This window comes from Equus asinus, chromosome 28 (genome assembly GCF_041296235.1).
Source record: "Equus asinus isolate D_3611 breed Donkey chromosome 28, EquAss-T2T_v2, whole genome shotgun sequence".
NCBI lineage: Eukaryota > Metazoa > Chordata > Mammalia > Perissodactyla > Equidae > Equus > Equus asinus.
Window position 1 is genome coordinate 25,358,319 of NC_091817.1, and position 19,729 is coordinate 25,378,047.

At 36.9% G+C, this 19,729-nt stretch overlaps 1 protein-coding gene and 1 non-coding gene across 9 annotated transcripts in view; both read right to left on the minus strand.

The window, feature by feature from the left end:
- CNOT1 (CCR4-NOT transcription complex subunit 1) overlaps positions 1-19,729 on the minus strand; it is a 113,740-nt gene that overhangs the window by 33,169 nt on the left and 60,842 nt on the right. For 3 of the 8 annotated variants that reach the window (XM_014827264.3, XM_014827261.3, XM_070500655.1), the window contains 7 exons: positions 17,981-18,221; positions 15,631-15,750; positions 14,503-14,625; positions 14,169-14,320; positions 2,759-2,909; positions 1,326-1,527; positions 139-270 (listed from right to left, as the gene is read on the minus strand). In XM_014827264.3, the coding sequence (XP_014682750.1) occupies positions 139-270; positions 1,326-1,527; positions 2,759-2,909; positions 14,169-14,320; positions 14,503-14,625; positions 15,631-15,750; positions 17,981-18,221 (1,121 nt within the window). Of the gene's footprint in view, positions 1-123; positions 271-1,325; positions 1,528-2,758; positions 2,910-14,168; positions 14,321-14,502; positions 14,626-15,630; positions 15,751-17,980; positions 18,222-19,729 lie in introns of all 8 variants that reach the window. The other 5 variants (XM_014827262.3, XM_014827259.3, XM_044761576.2 and 2 more) reach the window with 2 other exon arrangements.
- Positions 2,318-2,453, minus strand: LOC123281912 (small nucleolar RNA SNORA50). The gene has a single exon (XR_006521708.1). It is a non-coding gene; the product is annotated as a small nucleolar RNA SNORA50 (small nucleolar RNA).

The window sequence follows — 19,729 nt, forward strand, 5'->3', positions numbered from 1 at the left end:
ATATATTAAGATAAGTCAATGTTTTGTCCATATAACTCTAGGGACAACAAATCGGACATATAACCAAAAAAGTTTTATGAGCATCAGTCACACTTCACAATCACAGACAACACTACCACTTACAAGGTTTCATCTTACTCTGCTGGAATGTAGGCTGGTTCAGTCCAGAGGTGCCCAATTTCCTCTGTACAAAAGGATCGTTATTCACTGCAGGGAGTCCAAGAGCCCCAGTTCCTATACCAGTCAGGCTGCCTGTGCCAAGACCACCTACTAGAAAGAATGAAGGCAGCCAAAAGTCTTATCATTACTCATATTCTTGACTTGACTCACATCAAACATATAAGTTCTTGTTTAAAAAGTCAGGGTCTTTGTTAACTCCATTACAATGTCTACTTAATTTTATAGAGAATCTAATAAGAGTAGGTGAAAATGGACAGTGCCAAAATTTCTTCAGCATTTAGAATTATTAGTTTACTTTATTCTTGGTAAGATATTAATATACAATTTTTTAAACTGTACATTCTCATACGTGATGTGAGATTCAGGTAGTCAAAATAAGAGGGAGTGGTTTGCTTTCTAAATGATTAAAATTGAAGAATTTCTTACTATCTTCTAGTTAGCACGAGCCAGGACTTCTTTATTTCTCTCAATTCCAGCATACGGAATCTTACAATAGTTAGGTCTTTGCTAAGATGGCCTAAGTACAGTAACTGTGGTTTAAATGAATGAACAATCAGGGCTAGAACCATATTGCAGCAGTGTTAACTAGGTTACAGAATCATTACAACAATACTCTAAAATCATACTATGAAAATAAAAGGTGCAGATAGTTTAGGAGAAACAAGTGGGTACAAAGCGGGGCGGGGGGGGGAGTAACATTTACTTCAGTATCAAGTTAAAAGCCAAAATATTTGAAAACGTTTTAGGAATTTACTATCACTTTCAAGGTAGGTGAAGTGCTGAGGTAGAACATATGCTTCAATGTGATGTGTGAAATCTCTCTGCCTTTATTATACCAAGCTTGAGTAACTCATAAAGCTGTGAGGTTTTGATCTAAGCCTAAGTCCTTTGGAATACATGATTAACACACTTGCTACTATTTATGCTATCGTTTGGTAATACAGAAACCTTACTGAATAACTAACTTTACAACTACAAATATGTGAACTGCAATTCGACTAATAATATTATGTTTTTCTCTTTTCAACTTTGGATGTTGAAGCAACTATCACAATTTAGTTTTAAGCAGCTTTCTTTACCACAGCGACTCCACATACTAAGGCACAATGAAACTTACAAGTAATCTGCGCCCCCACCCCCCTTACCTGGAAGCTGTGATGAAAGTCCTCCAATACCACTGAATGCAGTTGTCTGATTTGGGGTTGAAAGGGGTGGAAATGCTTTTGCTGGTGACTGAGGGGTACTGAATGCAGAACCCAAATTTGGAGGAAAACCCTGCATACTCTGGGTGTGAGGGGCAGCTGAACCACCTATACTAAGAGATGCCATTCCAGCAAGAGGGTCAATCTAAAGAAAAACATTATAAAAATGTATTAAACATACTTCAAGCAAAGGCAGACATATGACAGGTAAAGTAATCTTTAGCAACAGCTCTTCATATGCTTAATGAGTAAACTGCAAAACCCCACACAATCATCATGGTACTTAAATTCCAAAATCAAGTTAAGTATGCTTAGTCATTTTTCTTACTATATCATAGATGGAATGGGATTAAAGAGTCAGCCCCTGCCAAAGTATCAGAGCCATAATATGAGGGCTACAAAACTTCAAGAACAATATTTAAGATGAATTACCCCACAGCTGTATACTAGTAAACATTTAGTAGTAATGTGGGATAGTTATTACATTAGCTCCTTACAATTTCCAATAAGCCCGTTTGAAACAAAAGGAAGTTCCTAAAGTAAGTTGTTTAACTTTCAACACAATAAAAGCATTAAGAAATTACGAATCTTCCAGTCAAAACAAATCTAATCAAAATTTGAGACTCTGAGGGGTTGCAGATCAGCTCTAGCTTAAAACAAACAAAAATAAAAACAAAAAACAAGGTATGCTATTCACCAGAGATTCTTAAAAATATCTAACTGCACTTTCCAGCTTCTTAGGTTGTGGCATTATTTCAGATCTTCACAACTACAGAAAATGATATGCAAAATGACTTTTGTAAAGTGGCCACTAAGGAATCACTAAATGTTCTTTCTTTTCTTAAACCCCAATCTGCCATTCAATGCAGCTGAAAATAGAAGTGGAGTATGTTGCTCCCAGAAAGAAGGGGGTGGTTGGTGTCAGGGAGTAACTTAAATGTACCTTGTTTTTAAAAGAGCAGTTCAGTTGAGAGCTGAAGAGCCCCAGTTATAACAAGTCCTTATGCTCTAGCACTGTTGCTTGGCCCGTGAAGCTACAAACAAGACATATCAGGTTCAAAGGCAGTGCTTATTTCTCAAGTCTAAGTTATTCTTAGTTTAAAAAGAAGCCCTTACCATTTAACCTAAATAAGCTATTTTGTATCTTTCCTCTCAGAGTCATGTTCTATTTAATGATTAAAATCTATTCTCAACTACCAAGCCTATTTAAAGATCTCCTTTAACGTAGTAGTGGATACTAGACATGCAGTTTTATCTAGAATGTAATAAATTTAGACAAATTTTCCTTTGAGTAGATTATTAATGATGATGTAGAAGTTTATTCTACTCCAAGCCTATGAACAAATGCAGATGTACTGATTGTAGCGTTCATTTACCTGAACAGGAGAAATGGCATCTAAGCTGCTAGCACTAGGAGGGCGTCCTTTTGGCATAACTCCAGGTGGCGGTTGTCTGGCCTTGTTCATAACATTACTACAATTGGCTACCATGGTGAGGATGGTTTCTGATAACTCCTGAGAAACACTCCTAAAGAGAGAAGGAAAAAAAACCACTTCTTATTGCCCAGAACACCTCAATAAACAAACCTGATTCTCTAATACAGAGAACTTGCTGGAGCATATAGCTAAATTTCTACCATATCCCATGTGTCTCTGCATCTGTCATTAATCACTAGGATTTTCTGAAGACTGGCTTTCTCTTGAAAGTATCTAATTTACAACTCTGAAACTAAACCTTGTGTATAGTACCACCACCATTTTTAAATACGCCAAGAAACATTCCACATTTTCAACCCCTTTTGTCAAAAATTATGCCCAAACCTGGACATATCAAAGCAAACAGATAAGCAATTTGTATATTACTTTCTCATAGTCAAAGACATTTATTTAAATATAATAAAAATATCACACATAGTAACTACATTTAGCAAGCACATAAAGAATTGACTGACTTCTAAAATGTCAGGTAGGATAAATGTTTGACAGAAAAACCCACCTTCCTATTTACTGCCTCCTAAAACTAGGCAATCTCTTGTCCTCACAAACTCTACACAACTTGACACTGTCTTCGATCTTTCGACCTAAATTCAGAAATCATACTACTAGCATTAAGAAGTAAAAGTACGGGCTGGCCAGGTGGCGCAGCGGTTAAGTTCGCACGTTCTGCTTTTCGGCAGCCCAGGGTTCATGGGTTTGGATCCCGGGTGCGGACATGGCACTGCTTGGCAAAAAGGCATGCCGTGGTAGGCGAACCACGTATAAAATAGAGGAAGATGGGCATGGATGTTAGCTCAGGGCCAGTCTTCCTCAGCAAAAAGAGGAAGATTGGCAGTAGTTAGCTCAGGGCTAATCTTCCTCAAAAAAAAAAAAAAAAGTAGTAGTAAAAGTAGTCACTCAGCTAAGAAAGTTTTCACATTTGGGGAAACAACAGACAAGGATGTCAAAAGTACCAAATAAAACTCTACATTAAATCACTACAACAAAGTCTACAAAATTTTTATTTGTACCAATATGAAAAAAACACTGTTTCAAAGGTGGACTACAAATTTAAATGAACAATGAGTTGTTTCTTCATTCACTGAAGCGAGGAAGAAAAATATTAATAGACCATGAAAAAGAAAAGGGAGACATCAGTTCCTAAAGGTGTGGATCTTCTTATTTACCTTAGTATTAAGTAGTAAAACCACTAATATCCAAAAGATGCTCAAAAACAATTAACGGTATTTAAAATATAAGGACACAAATAGCTCTCTCTAGCTTCCATGTATGTTAAGTTCAAAGTACCCACTCCCCTGCAATTAAAATTTCAGAGATATCATATTTCATCTTTCAGATTACCATATCCTCTATTAGTAAGGCTATGGGAAAACAGACACTGCTGGTGGTCAAAATGCAAAACTTCCTACAGAGGAAAACTTTGCAACATCTAACAAAATTACACATGCATTTCCCTTTAATCCAACAACTGCATTTCTAGTGATCCCAAATATACACTGGCAAAGACGATGGATGCAAAACACTATTCATTCCACTACTACTCGTCATACAGAGTGAAAACAATCAGAATGTCCAGCAATAGGAGACTGGTTTACTAAGGCACAAAACATCAGTTCAATGGAGTACTACAAAGCAACTGAAAGAAACAAGCAAGCTCTCTAATTATGTGGGGTGAACTCCAGGATATATGATCAAATGAAAGAAGCATGGTACAACTGAGTATACACTACCTTTTCTACAGGAAAGGGGTAAAAATACAAATATATATGTATTTTTTTAATGCAAAGATAACCCAAAATTATAAATGAAAATGGTTACCTACATAGAAGAGAAGAACAAGGTTGAGGTAAGAGAGTTCCAAGGAAGATTTCTCTGAATGTACCTTGTTATAGTTTTTGGCTTTGAAACTATGTCTGTTTTACGAATCATAAAAAACTCTTTAAATTAAAAAAACAAAAAAAGCCCTCTCCAAAGACAGCTATGCCATGAGTTAATGGCTGCCAGTAGTAGATAATAATTGTTATCATGTTGCAGTGAATAAAAATGCCTTCAATTTTGAGCCACACCATTATTTTATATACCACACAAAAAGAAAACTGGTCTAACTGTAACTCTAAGAGGTCACCAATGAGATGTATCATTTCAGGGAAGTTACAATGTAAAAAACTGGGTATCAAAAAAAAAACACCTGGGTATCTTAGAACTGATAAAATATGGTTAACTAAAATATTATTCCTTACTATTTTAGAAGAACTTCTTATATCTGACACAGTTTCAAACTTAAGAGAGGCTAGAATATTACAAGGAGCTCCCTATAAATGCTTCATTTGGCAATTAGTTACATTTTGCTCTATTTAACTATTCTTTCTGTACTTCCCTCAACCCAAACATTGACGGTTAGAGACATCAGGTATCTTTTATCCCTGAATACTTCACTATGTATTTCCTAAGAACATTTTCCTACATAATCATGGAAAATACTAAAGATCAAGTTTAACATGGATAAAATAAGATGGGCTATATTCAAACTACATTAATTATTCCCATGTTGTCCTTCACTGCTATTTTTCCCTTGGATCAGGATCCAATCTGAGTTGTCACATCTCTTTAGCTTCTTTAAACTAGAAGAATTCATCAGTTTTTGTCTTTCCTGAACTTCATCTTTTTCTCAGTACAAGTCAGTTATTTTATAGAACGTCCCCTGATTCGAGTTTGTCTGATATCTTAGATTTTAGATGTATTTATGGCAGGACTGCCACATACGTTACACTGTATTCTTCTCAGTGCATTTTATCATGAGGCACATGATGGAGAATTGAGCTGGTGATCACTTTGATCAATAAATTAATGAGGCACATACCAGGTTTCTCCAATGAAAATTACTACTTCTCCCCTTTGTGATTATTAAGTGATTCGTAGGGAGATACTTTGAAATTGTGTAATCATCCTGTTCCTCAAATGTTCACTTACTACTTTTAGCATCCATTGAAGTTTATAATTCCATCATAATTACTTCTTACTTATTAGTCGGACACACCTTCCTTCTTTAGCATTTATTTACTTTTATCAGCACAGATTAAAGACTTTATATGCATTATTTCACTAAGTTCGTCAAGAAGACAGGTACTTGTAATACATGAAGAAAACAAACTGAAATCCAGAGTTGGGTAAACTACCTCCTGACACACATACAAAAAATTTAATCCAATTTTAACATACACTTGAATTTCCAAATGATATTTAATTTCTCATGGACTACAATGTATAAATGTGAGAGGCAAAACCTTAAAACAACATTTTATAACATTAAGAACTTACAGAGTAGAGTTTCTCAACTGCTGCACTCGTACTACTCTGGACTGAAGAATTCTTTGTTGTGGGAGGCTCTCCTGTGCATTCTAAGATGTTTGGCATCCCTGGCCTTTACACTAGGTACCAGTAGCACCCTCCTCTCCAATTATGACAATTAAAACAATGTCAAAGAGGAAAAGAAACATCATATGACTTCACTCATATGTGGAAGATAAATAAACAGATGGATAAAGACAACAGATTAGCGGTTACCAGAGGGGACGCGGGATGGGGGGTGTAAAGGAGCACATATGTATCATGATGGATGAAAACTAGACTATTGGTGGTGAGCACGATACAGTCTACACAGAAACTGATATATAATAATGTACACCTGCGATCACACAATATTAGAAACCAATATGACCTCAATAAAATTAAAAAGAAAAAAGAAAATGAATAAAAATATGGAAGAAATGAATAAAAATAAACACAATGTCAAATGACTTCAAGGGAGCAAAATCACCCCGGGTTGAGAACCACTGGTTTAGCGATATACGTGAGTAAACTGTTTTAAAAGCATGGACCAGCAAAATAAAAATCAAGATCTGTGGAGGAGAAGTAAGAAAACAGGATCGGAGAGGAAGAAAACGTAGCTTCTGGGGCCCCACGGCCTAGTGGTTAAGTTCTCACACTTTGCTTCGGCAGCCCAGGGTCTCACCCATTGGAATCCTGGGCACGGACATGGCACCACTCATCCGGCCATGCTGAGGAGACATCCCACATGCCACAACTAGAGGGACCCACATCTAAAATATACATCTAAAATATACAACGATGTACTGGGGGTACTTGGGGAGAAAACCAGAAAAAAATAAAAAATAATAAAAATAAAAAAGGTAGCTTCAAAATAATTGGTCATGCTGCACAGCAGAATCACAGGTGTTCATTTTATTGGGCTTCGAACTTTAAAAAAAAATACATAGGACATAAGCAAAAATGGTGGAGTAAAGACCTTCAAATACTCTCTCCTCCATAAAAGCAAGTAGAAAACTGACAGAAATTGTCAGAATCAAGTTATTCAGAACTCTGGAAATTAACCAAAGCCTTACAACAATCCAGGAAATTTTTATTCCAGAAAGATAACTAGATCTTGGTAACAACAGCTAGCTTTCTGGCATCTTAATTTGCCCTACTCCCATGTCCCCTCTCCAGCTGCACAGCAGCCTTGAAAACTAACAGCCCACAATTATAGTGAAAAGCAGCAGCCTGAGAGCCACTGGAGAGGGCTCAGAACCGGGTGTTCATTCTCACATAATTGTCATTATTTCACCTATCTGAGGATTCCCTATGAGACCACAATGGCAAAGTTGTCTTTATTTGACCTACAAGGTAGTCCAGCACAAACAGCCTTTCCCAAGCAGGTATCTGTAGAAAACATTTACAGGTAATTGTTTTAACTTTCTGGCTACCTGAGGTGGAAAGTAACAGTTTCAGGAAATAGGCTAACCAAAAAGCTTAAAAGAAAAACCTGGAGAACGAGATTCCCATGGTGGAGCTTTGAAAAACTCCCACATTTCCCCAGGGATAAGGCTGTGCATTACCTACAGCTGTGCCATTTCCATGAAAGGTGTGAGAAGGCCCAAGCCCTCACCTCAAGCTGAGGCTCTGCCTAAGAAGGAAGTCAAAGGTAAAGGAGAGTCATCAAGTGAGTGGCTTAGTGTGAAGATGTGCCTCAACATGCACAAAGCAGCACAGGGTGAAGGACAGTTCACTGATTCAGGGGTTTAAGAAAATCTCCAATCTCAGTTGACCACAAAGCTACCCAAACAGAGATTTCAGAGGCCAAACATGACAAAGAATACAGACATTACAAAATTAGTTCAGAAAAGTCTCTAAACACAAAAAAGAGCAAACACAACAAAAAACTCTGGTGAGGGGGAAGAATCTGATTTCAGGAATTGCCACAATATTTAAACTTTCCGATTTTCAACCACAAATTACAAAACATGTAAAAAGCACAGGGAAGCATGGCCCATAGGAATAAAATGCTCTCAACAGAAACTGTCCCTCAGGAGGAATAGGTGTTGGACTTACTAGACAAAGACTTTAAATCAGCTATTTTAATTATGTTCAAAGAACTAAAGGAAAACACGTCAAAAGAACTACAGCAAACTTTGAGAAAGATGTCTACCAAAACAGAGCATGTCAATAGCAATTTTTTTTTAAAAGTTTAAAAGTATAACTAAAATGAAAACTTCACTACAAGTTGCCAACTGCATATTCAAGCAGGTGGAACAAAGAATCCATGAACTTGAAGATAGTTCAATTAAGATTATCCAGACTGCAAAACTGAAAGAAAAAGTAGAAAAAAATAAACACCAACTCAAAAACATGTGGAACACCACCAGCAAATGTACCAACATACACACAATGGGAGTCCCAGAAGGAGAGATGAGCTAGAAAAGGGTAGAAAGACTACTTGTTGACAGAACAGCTGAAAACTCCAAATCTGATGAAAACCATTAATCTGCACATCCAAGAAGCTCAACAAATTCCAATATAACTCAAAGAAATCCATACCTAGAAACAACATAATTAAGCTCTTGAAAGAAAAAAACACAATGAGACTATCTTAGCAGCAGCAAAAGAGGCAACTTCTCACATACAAGGAGGCCTCAAAAAAGTTAACCAGTGGAGGTCTCATCAGAAACTATGGAAGCCGGAAGCAGTGAGATGGCACATTCAAAGCACTGAAGGCAAAGGAATGTAAATCAGGAATCCTGTATTTAACAAAACCATTCCAAACACAACGGAGAAATTAAGACATTCCCAGATACTAAGGGACTTCGTTGCTAAGAGGCCTGCCCTGACAAGAATAATAAAGGGGGGCCGGCCCAGTGGCACAGCGGTTAAGTGCACACCTTCCGCTTTGGCGGCCTGGGTTTGCCAGTTCAGATTATAGGTGCAGACATGGCACCGCTTGGCAATCCATACTGTGGTAGGCATCCCACATATACATATAAAGTAGAGGAAGATGGGTATGGATGTTAGCTCAGGGCCAGTCTGCCTCAGCAAAGAGTAAGATTGGCATCAGATGTTAGCTCATGACTAATCTTCCTAGAAAAAAATAATCAAAAAAAAATAATGAAGGGAATCCTTCAGGCTGAAATGAAAGGCTACTACATAGTAACCTGAATCCATATAAAAAAAATAGAGTATCAGCAACGGGACACAGGTAAATATAAAAGTTATGAATGTATTTTTGCTTATAATCTTTTTATCTCCTACTTGATTTAAAGAACAATTAGGGGCTGGCCCCTGGCTGAGTGGTTAAGTTTGCAGCTCCATTGCAGCAGCCCAAGGTTTCGCCACTTGGAATCCTGAGGGTGGACATGGCACCGCTCATCAGGCCATGCTGAGGTGGCATGCAACAACTAGAAGGACCCACAACTAAGAATATAAAACTATGTACCCAGGGGCTTTGGTGAGAAAAAGGAAAAAAAATAAATTTTTTTTTAAAAAAAGAACAATTAATACATGAAACAATAACTATCAATCTTCTGATGGGCACACAGGTATAAAGGTGTAATTTGACAACAACAACACAATGAAGGAGGAAGGGACTAGAGCTCAAGAGGAGGAAATTTTTGTATCCTATTGAAATTTAGTTGGTATTAATTGAACTAGATTGTTTTTAAGTTAAAATGTGAACTTTAATACCCTGGAGTAATGACTAAGGAAAAAAGACAATTCAAAAACATACAGTCAAAGAAACAACAAGGGAATTAAGATGATACACTAGAATATATCTATTTAACAGTGAAGGAGGCAGTAATGGAGGAAGGAATAAAACAGACAGAATAATACAGAAAAACTAATAGCAAAAATAAATCCTACCTTAGTAATTACATTAAATGTAAATGGATTAAGTGCTCTATTAAGGCAGAGATGTTCAAAGTGTAAAAGAAATCCAACTACATGCTGGCTAAGAGAGACACATTTCAGATTAAAAGAGACAAAACTTGAAAGTAAAAAATGGAAAGAGATGTTCTATGTAAATATTACCCAAAAGAGAAATACAATAACTCTACTAATTTCAGACATAATAGCCTTTAAGAAAAAAACTAAAGACATTTTATAACAAAAACACCAATCCAAGAGGAAGACATAATTATAAATATACATACACTTAAAAACAGAGCTCCAAAACACATGAAGGGAAAACTGAAGGGAGAAATAGACAATTCAAAAATAACTGGAGGTTTCTATACCCTACTTTCAATAATGGATAGAGTCAATAATACTGTATTATAAACTTCAAAGTTGCTAGGAGACTAGATCTTAATTATTCTCACCACAAAAAAAGAAATGATACTTATGTGATGAGATAGAGGTCTTAGCTAATACTACAACAATCATATCGCAATATTAAAATGTATTAACGTTGTACATCTTAAACTTACACAATGTTATTATGTCAACTACATCTCAATTTTAAAAACAATGGATAGAACTACACAGAAGATAAACAAGGAATAGAAGACTTCAATAACACTAGAAACCAACTAGACCTAACAGATACATACAGAATGCTCTACCCAAGAGCAGACTACACATCCTTCAAGTACACGTGACAAACTCTCTGGGATAAACCATATGTTAGGCCATAAGAGAAGTCTCAATGAATTTAAAAACTAAAGTCATATAAAGTATATTTTCTGACTACAACGGAATGAGACTAAAAATTAGTAATGTGGGGGATCAGAATTGTGTCTCCCACCCCCAAAAGTGTCTCTTTGACTTGATTATTTTAAAGGGCAAAAGATTCTGAAAGAAACTTTGACCTTCAACCTGTCTAAAAGGATTTAAGATAGAAGGGCTATTCCAGGAAGGAGCTAACGCCATAGATAACTATAGTGTAATGTAAAATAGGTGTGATAGAAAGGCACAAGCAAGCCAATTTTTATCAAAGTTCTGTCTCTAGGGTCACACTGTCTATAAATGGTCCAATAAATTCTTGTTTATCAAACATCTGCATTTCCATCTCCATGTAAATTGCCTTCCTCCCCTTTGAAGCTCCAAACCACTACCCCCAACATCCTTCTTTGTCTTTACCTGAAGATGGTATTTAACGTGGCAGCTTTGGCCATTCTGAGGTGTTACTAAGTTTTCCTGGGTTTCTCCCATACAGACATGCTATTAGACTTTGTTTTATTTTCTCCTCTTATTTTGTCTCATGTCAATTTAATTCTTAGACGAGCCAGAAGGATCTAGAGTGTAGAAGCAATGCCCTCCTCCTCTACAGTAACAAAAGGAAAACTAGAAAATTCACAAATTGGTGGAAATTAAACCTCATACTCTTATAACCAAAGGAAATTACAAAATAACTTTGTAATGAAAACGAAAATAAGTAATAATAAACTTAAAGCATTTCATAAGTGAAAATTCAAAGCCACGAACACCTCAATTAAACAAGAAAATCTCAAAAAAACTAACCTTCCATCTTAATAAATTTTAAAGAATTCAAACTAAACCCAAAATAAGAAAAAAGGAAAAACAATAAAGTTTAGAGATGAAATAAATGGAGAATAGAAAAACAAAAGAGAAAAACAAAAACAAAACCAAAAGTTAGTTCTTTGAAAAGGTCGACATTTAACTACACTGACCAAAAAGAGAGAGAGACAGACAGAAAGAGACAGAGAGAGAGAGAGAAAGAGAGAGAAAGAGAAAGAGAGGCAGAGACAGAGAGAGGAGACTCAAATTATTAAAACCAGGAATTGAAACAGAGGACATTACTACCAATGAGAAATTAGAAAGATTATAAGGGTATAAGCATAGAACAATTGTGCACCAACAAATTAGATAAGCTAGATGAAATGGACAAGCTGCTAGAAAGACACAAGCTACCGAAAATGAATCAAGAAGAAATAAAAAAATCTGATAGACCTATATAACAAGTAGAGATATTGAAAGAGTAATCAAAAACTACCCAAAAGAAAAGGCCCAGGACCACATGTCTTCACTACTGAATTCTATGGAAGATTTAAAGAATTAACATCATTCTTTCTCACAAAAATCAGAAGATGGGAGAACAGTTAACAACTCATTGTATGAGGCCAATATTACCCTGATATCAAAGCCAAAGACCACACAAGGAAACTACAGAACAATATCCCTTAGGAATCTAGACACAAAAATGCTCACCAAGTACTAGTAAACTGAATTCAGCAGCATATAAAAAGAAGTACAAAGACCAAGTGAGATTTATCCCAGGAATGCAAGGTTTTTTATCATCCAAAATTCAATTAACATTATATACCTCGTCAAAACAATAAAAAAACAAAAACTACATGATCATCTGAATAGATGCAGAGAGAAGCATATAACAAAATGTGTTCATGAGAAAACATCCAATTAACTTGAACTAGAAGGTAGGGAAACCTCTTCAGCCTGAAGGGCATCTAAGAAAAACCCACAGCTAACATCATACGTAATGGTGAAACACTAGATACTTTCCTTATAATATCAGAACAAGACAAGATGTCTCCTCTCACCACTTCTATTCAACATTTGACTAGAGGTTCACACCAGAGAAATTAGGCAAGAAAAAGGCACTCAGATGGGAAAGGAAGAAATAAAACTATTTGCAGACAACACGACTTGTAGAAAATACTTAAAAAATGTAACAAAAGAAGTGCAGGACTTAAACACTGAAAATAACAAAACATCACTGAAAAGAATGAAAGACCTAAAAAGAAAAGGGAAAAACATCCCAGATTCACAAATTGAAGATTTAATACTGTTAAGATGGCACATTCCGGGGGCCAGCCTGGTGGTGCAGCAGTTAAGTCCACATGTTCCACTTCTCAGCGGCCCAGGGTTTGCTGGTTCGGACCCCAGGTACGGACACGGTACCGTTTGGCAACAGCCATGCTGTAGCAGGCGTCCCATGTATAAAGTAGAGGAAGATGGGCACGGATGTTAGCTCACGGCCAGTCTTCCTCAGCAAAAAGAGGAGGATTGGCAGCAGATGTTAGCTCAGAGCTGATCTTCCTCAAAACAAACAAACAAACAAACAAACAAAAGATGCCATATTCCCCCAAATGATCTAAAGATTCAACACAAACCTTAGCAAAATCCCAGTGGGCTTCTTTGCAAAAACTGACAAGTTGATCCTAAAAACTCATATGGAAATTCAAGGCACCCAGAGTAGACAAAACAATCTTGAAAAACAACAAAGTTGGAAGACTCAAACTTCCCAATTTCAAAACTTTTTTGTATGACTAAAAAGCTATAGTACAGGCATACTATTGCACTTCACTTTACTACAATTCCCAGATATTGCGTTTTTTTACAAAACCCTCCACCAACAAAAAGATTACCCACTGAAGGCTCAGATGATCATTAACATTTCTGAGCAAAAAAAATATTTTTTGAATTAAGGTACGTACATTGTTTTATTAGATATAATGGTATTGCACACTTAATAGAACATAGTATAATGTAAACACAACTTTTACATGCACTGGAAAACCAAAAAAATTTGTGTGACTTGCTTTATTGTGGTGGTCTCGAATCAAACCTACACTGTCTCTGAGGTATGCCTGTAATCAAGACAGTATGGTACTAGCATAAGGATAATTTACAGAACAATGGAACAGAACTAAGAGCCCCAAAATAAAGCCATACATTACAAGAAACTGATTTTTTAGAAGACAATTCAAAAGGGAAAGACCAGTCTTTTCAACAAATGGTGTCAGGACAACTGAATATCCACGCGCAAAACAATAAACTTGGAACCCTATCTCACACCATATACAAAAACTTAAATGGATCTAATACGTATTTTAAGTAGTACAATACTTTGGACTTTAAAACCACTGGATTATCTAAGCTGCAGTGGCTTTTAAGCATTGAACCACTCTTCCCCAAATCAACAATTATCCATATAACCTATTTCCAGTATCGAAGACATTTCCAAGCATGCTCTTCTCACCCTGCACAAGCTTGTAAACAGGCCAACATTGTTGCCAGAGTTTCTGGAGGAAGTTGAGCACTTTTGGGCTGATCTTTCTCTGGGGCAAGTCCACCCAAAATAGAAGGGCACCGTCTCTTTAAAAAAGTCATACATGCCTGGATAAAAGGCTCCTGAAAAACAGAAAATCTCTCAGTATATATGAAATTGATCTTAATTGCTTTTAGAGTAAAGACTAAGCACTACGACTAAAATACAGAATATAACATTTTTACTACCATTTAAAAAAGTTATTTCTTTAGCTATTTTAGCCATCAAAATTTAAAAGCAATAATAAATGGAAAATCCTGCTTACTCCATGTTCTCGAATTTTATCTGTGAGCCACTTATCAAGTTTGAGGTATTCGCGACGTGAAGCAAGTGCAGCAAGGTCAATAACAAAGGCAAATGGAGTACCATTTAGCAGCATTGACAAGGCCTATAGAAAAAGAACATTACAAACTGCAAGTCAAGCAATTAAGTAACTTTCTCTCTCTCCATCCTCTTTTCTGTTCTTTTTTTTGATTGGCACCTGAGCTAACATCTGGTACCAACCCTTTTTTTTTCCCCTTCTCCCCAAAGCCTCCCAGTACATAGTTGTGTATAGTAGTTGGAGGTCCTTCTAGTTGTGCTATGTGGGACACTGCCTCGACCTGGCCTTATGAGCCGCACCATGTCCGCACCCAGGATCGGAACTGGCAAAACCCTTGGCCTCCAAAGCTGAGTACGTGAACTTAACCACTTGGCCATGGGGCCGGCCCCCTTCTTTTCTGTTTCTTGTTTTTATTTTTAAAATTAAGTCTAAATAAAAGGCACTGCTAATATTTTGTTGGTCATAAGTTTTTAAACAGCTTAGGACAATTCAATGGTAACATGAGTCCTTACTTAAAATAAGATCATATTTCAAAGGTGAACACTTGTCTTTACCTTCAAATTAAACCTTACCCTGAGCTTCTTCAAATAACTAAACCTAAAGCAGAGCAAGACACAAAACATGAAAAATTATTCTTATCTATTTTTTAAAATCTAAACTCAGGCTTATTCTAACCTTAGCACAACTACAACACCAGTACTATGCCACCTTGTGATCAAAGACATCAGGAGTCAGACTACTTGTCAAAACATCCTGTTAATGTTAATGACATTTGCAAACGGGTTGAAACTCAACTAGTTTTTCCAAAAGCTCTATCTCACAGATTATCGCAGAAGAGGTCAATTATCACTTGCTTTAAAATAGCCTAGCCAATATCACAGCCAAACAAAATTCAATCAAACGTAAATGAAACATTTTTACATCTAAAACTACTCTCCCTCCTATCCCCTTCTACTTACAAGGCAAAATTCTAAATCTCAACTCTATAGCTAAGAGCTAGTTACATGTGAATTATTCCAAAGGCATGTATATTACATAAAAACGCTAGTTAATCTGTCCCTCCAAGCTCACCTTCAAGTCTTGGGCCACATCAAGTATTCGAGACAATTTGGCCTGGTCATACTGCTCCCCTCGCATGTACCATTCTGCCATTGCATGCATGATAAGTTGGCGGATTGAGGGAGACTGACCCTAAGAAAAGAAAAGGAGAGGTAAACAGTAATGCTAAATGTTTTGTTAGGCACTACTGCAAATGCCCACCTAATTTACTTGTTATTTTTACGTAAAATTGAGGCCTATCAGTGCAGTCGAGCCTCAAGCAGTCATTACAATGACATTGTTTATGGGAAAGCCTTCCACATCTTCCAAATAAAGCCTGTCCCTAAACCTTGGGTCATATAAAAGTCTGCCTATACATTTTCAAACACAAAATTAGAACAGAATATGACGTGAACATGGGAGTATATCAAGTTTATATAATTCCTTAAAATTAAACTACAAATTACTGGTCTATAAATAAAACCAGAATAGTGTAAGGTAATCATCTCTCATGTTGCACAGTGTAATGTTGTATCAGTATTTCTGGGAGTGGTGTTGGTACATTCTACATCTAACTATTTTAACAAACGAGAACGCTCATTTTTTGTAAATTATTCAATTTCTTTACACCAGAAAACAGCCTGGCTCTGAGGAATGATTTGTAGGCTTGAAGTTGAATGACATAAACAAATAGCTGGAATTTAGTGAATATTTCTCATAGAAGTAACGGCAAGGCAATTACTATTGCTGTATCTAAATGACTTGCCTGAAACTATCCTAGAGTGACGGAAGGTCCAAGTGAAACAAGTATTCAACCAGGAGTAAGGGCATGCAGCTCCTTTCAGCCTGCCCTTTTTACCTCAGCTATGGTGAGAAAGGCATAAGAAAGTCTGGGTTGCAAACTTTCTTTTTCTTTTTTTTTCAAAAGATTTTATTTTTCCTTTTTCTCCCCAAGGCTCCCCGGTACACAGTTGTGTATTTTTAGTTGTGGGTCCTTCTAGCTGTGGCATGTGGGACGCCACCTCAGCATGGTTTGATGAGTGGTGCCATGTCTGCGCCCAGGATCCAAACCTGGGAAACCCTGGGCTGCCGAAGCAGAGTGCGCGAACTTAATCACTCGGCCACAGGGCCATAGTCTGCAAACTTTTGGTTAAATGTTTGTCAAATATTCTGTAAACTATAAGTCTACCGTGTGATCTGAGTCTCCAGAAACGGAGGAGGGCTGACTGAATGGCTTGAAACTAAGGCTAAGGTTTTTCATTTTTAGTCTTACTTGATTTTTTAAGCACTTTTATATAATGTAAATTACTCTAAGAACGATTAAAGAAAAAAGTAATCAAAAAAAGCACTTGATGTAAAGGGGAAAATGACTTTTTCTTTTTTCGCTGAGAAAGATTCGCCCTGAGCTCACATCTGTTGCCAAGCCAATCTCCCTCTTTTTTCCCCCTCCCCAAAGCCCTAGTACTTAGTTGTATATTCTAGTTCTAAGTCCTTCTAGTTCTTCTACGTGAGCCACCACCACAGCATGGCTACTGACAGACAAGCAGTGTAGTGCTGCACCTGAGAACCAAACCCGGGCCAATCACAAAGCGTGCCAATCTTTAACCACTAGGCCATGAGGGCTGGCTCAAATGCCTCCTTTTTCTTTTTTTGGTGAGGAAGATTTGCCCCAAGCTAACATTCATGCCAATCTTCCTCTATTTTGTATGTGGGATACCTACACAACATGGCTGATCAGTGGAGTAGGGCTGTGTCCAGGATCTGAACCCGAGAACCCAAGCCGCCAAAGCAGAGTGCATGGAACTTTAACCACTCAGCCACGGGGCCAGTCTGCAACTGATTTTTCTTAAACCTTCTGCATTTGTTATTATTAAAAATGTAGGCTATTGGGGGGGGGGGGGCAGAGATCAATAGATAAAAGAATATTTACTTCTCAAACACATTTTACAAAATTGGGGGGGGAGCACAAGGGCTTGAAATGCTTTTCAGTAGAAATAAAAATAAAGTTGAAATGCTGGATTTGGATAAAACAGGAAATAATGCCAAATTAATTGATTTGTGATCTTTTCTGATTTACTGTTAAAAAGTGACATGAGTACCCTCTAGTCCCATGATAAATGATTAAACTACTTACTGCTTTCAAAAGGATACTGGTGCCTTAGCATCACAGAGCTTTCATAACACTGAATTTTTTAAAAATTGTCTTGCCTCCTTTCTTTTTCAAGTTTTACACTTTAATACCCACATGATGCTAAAACATAAAATAAGCTTTATGGAAATGTGATTTTTCCAGAGAGTCAGAATTCCAAGATTGACAATTTCTCTAGTTGAGCATCCTCCAAAGAATGTCAATTATCAAGATGAAGAAATGGTCATGTCTTACCTGCCCATGCCATGCATAGTGCAAAATAATAGCAGAGTTAGGATGGTTTCCAAGGAAAATTGGCATCAAAGTGGAGATGAGTTCATGGCGCAACGTGTGCCAGGAGGTGTTGATTTGTAGTAAGGCCAATACCAGCATATCTGGACAGTGTTTGATAGGGAAGCTGAAGAGCTGTTTGACTTGTTCATATTGACCCACCTCTGCGAGTCTTAGCAGAGATTCAATCAAATCCAAGCTCTTCCTAACAAGAATGGAAGTAAGGTACTTTATGAATGAAAATATAAGCACACAAAATTCATTTTCCAAATAAGTGATACCGGCTATCAGAACAAAACCAAGTTGTTGTCATCTTTTAATATTTCAAAAATATTTAGATTGGTGGTATTCATCTCAAAAAGATACACTACTAAGCTTTCAGATTAATTTCAAAGGCAGTCCAAATTGACAGAATAAGTGATGAAGGAGAGGGGACTCTACTAACCATTTGCAAAATCATGGATCCTCCTTACCAAAAGGATATCATCAAAGATTTTTGATCAGTGCGAAAAATAGAAACAAATAACCTCAGAGTTTAGGAATAGTCAAAAACCCAAAACATAAACATAGACATAATTTACACAAGAAAAATTCTACATAAAAATACATCCTGAACACTTACTTTAGTGATGCAAAGTCTGAATTTAGGTGCCTCTTGATGTTATGCAAGTTTAGAAGTCCACAACACTCTCTATGAATTATTCTTGCCCCAAGAAGCTGAACGTAGTTGTCTTTAAGCAAGCCTCAAGATCTTACTTTACCCTTAGACTACAAAAACTATGTGGATAAAGATCAAATTAAACTCCATGAGGAAATGGATACCCCATACCATAGGGAAGACTAGAGGATAAATTATCCATTTTCTCCAACAAATCAATGGCAAAAATTAAAAAAAGAGAGAGAGAGGGAGAAGGAAGACTTACAGAATAAAAAACTATGTGGGCCTTGTCCAGACTCTCAATCATATAAACTGTTAAAAGACATTTTTGAGATAATTAGGGAAACTTCAAAGTACAGCTAAATTAAGGAATTGTTAAATGCGACATATTTAAGTTTTATAAAACAAAAAGAGGCTGACAATTTATTAAAAAACAAAAACAAAACTACTGCTGTCACATTAGACTTAACAGGGCAAAAAAAAAAAAAATCCCCAAAAGACAAAAGGTTAACCAAGCCTGCAGATCCAATGTTGGCTAGCAGCTAGGAAAAGGACATACTTGAGAACAAACCACTGGCGTCCATCAGTCTTTCACAACAGGGATCAGCAAACTACACCCAACAGGCCAAACACCACTCACTGCCTGCATTTGTAAATAATGTTTTGCTGGAACATAGTCACACCCATATTTTATTATGCTACAATAAGAGTGTTAAGTAATTGCTAAATGCAGAGACCATCTGGCCACAGAGCCAGATGTTAACTACGATTTATTTTTTTATTTTTGGCTGAGGAAGATCTGCCCTGAGCATTTGTTGTCAATCTTCTTCTTTTTGTATGTGAGCCACCACCACAGCATGGTCACTGACAGATGAGTGATGTGATTCTGTGCCCAGGAAGCAAATCTGGGCCACTGAAGTGGAGCATGCAGTACTTAACCACTAGGACACTGGGGCTGGACCTAACTAACACTTTACAGAAAAAGCTTACCATCCCTTGTTTTAGAAAATCTGGGGCCGGCCCAGTGGGGCAGCGGTTAAGTTAGCACGTTCCGC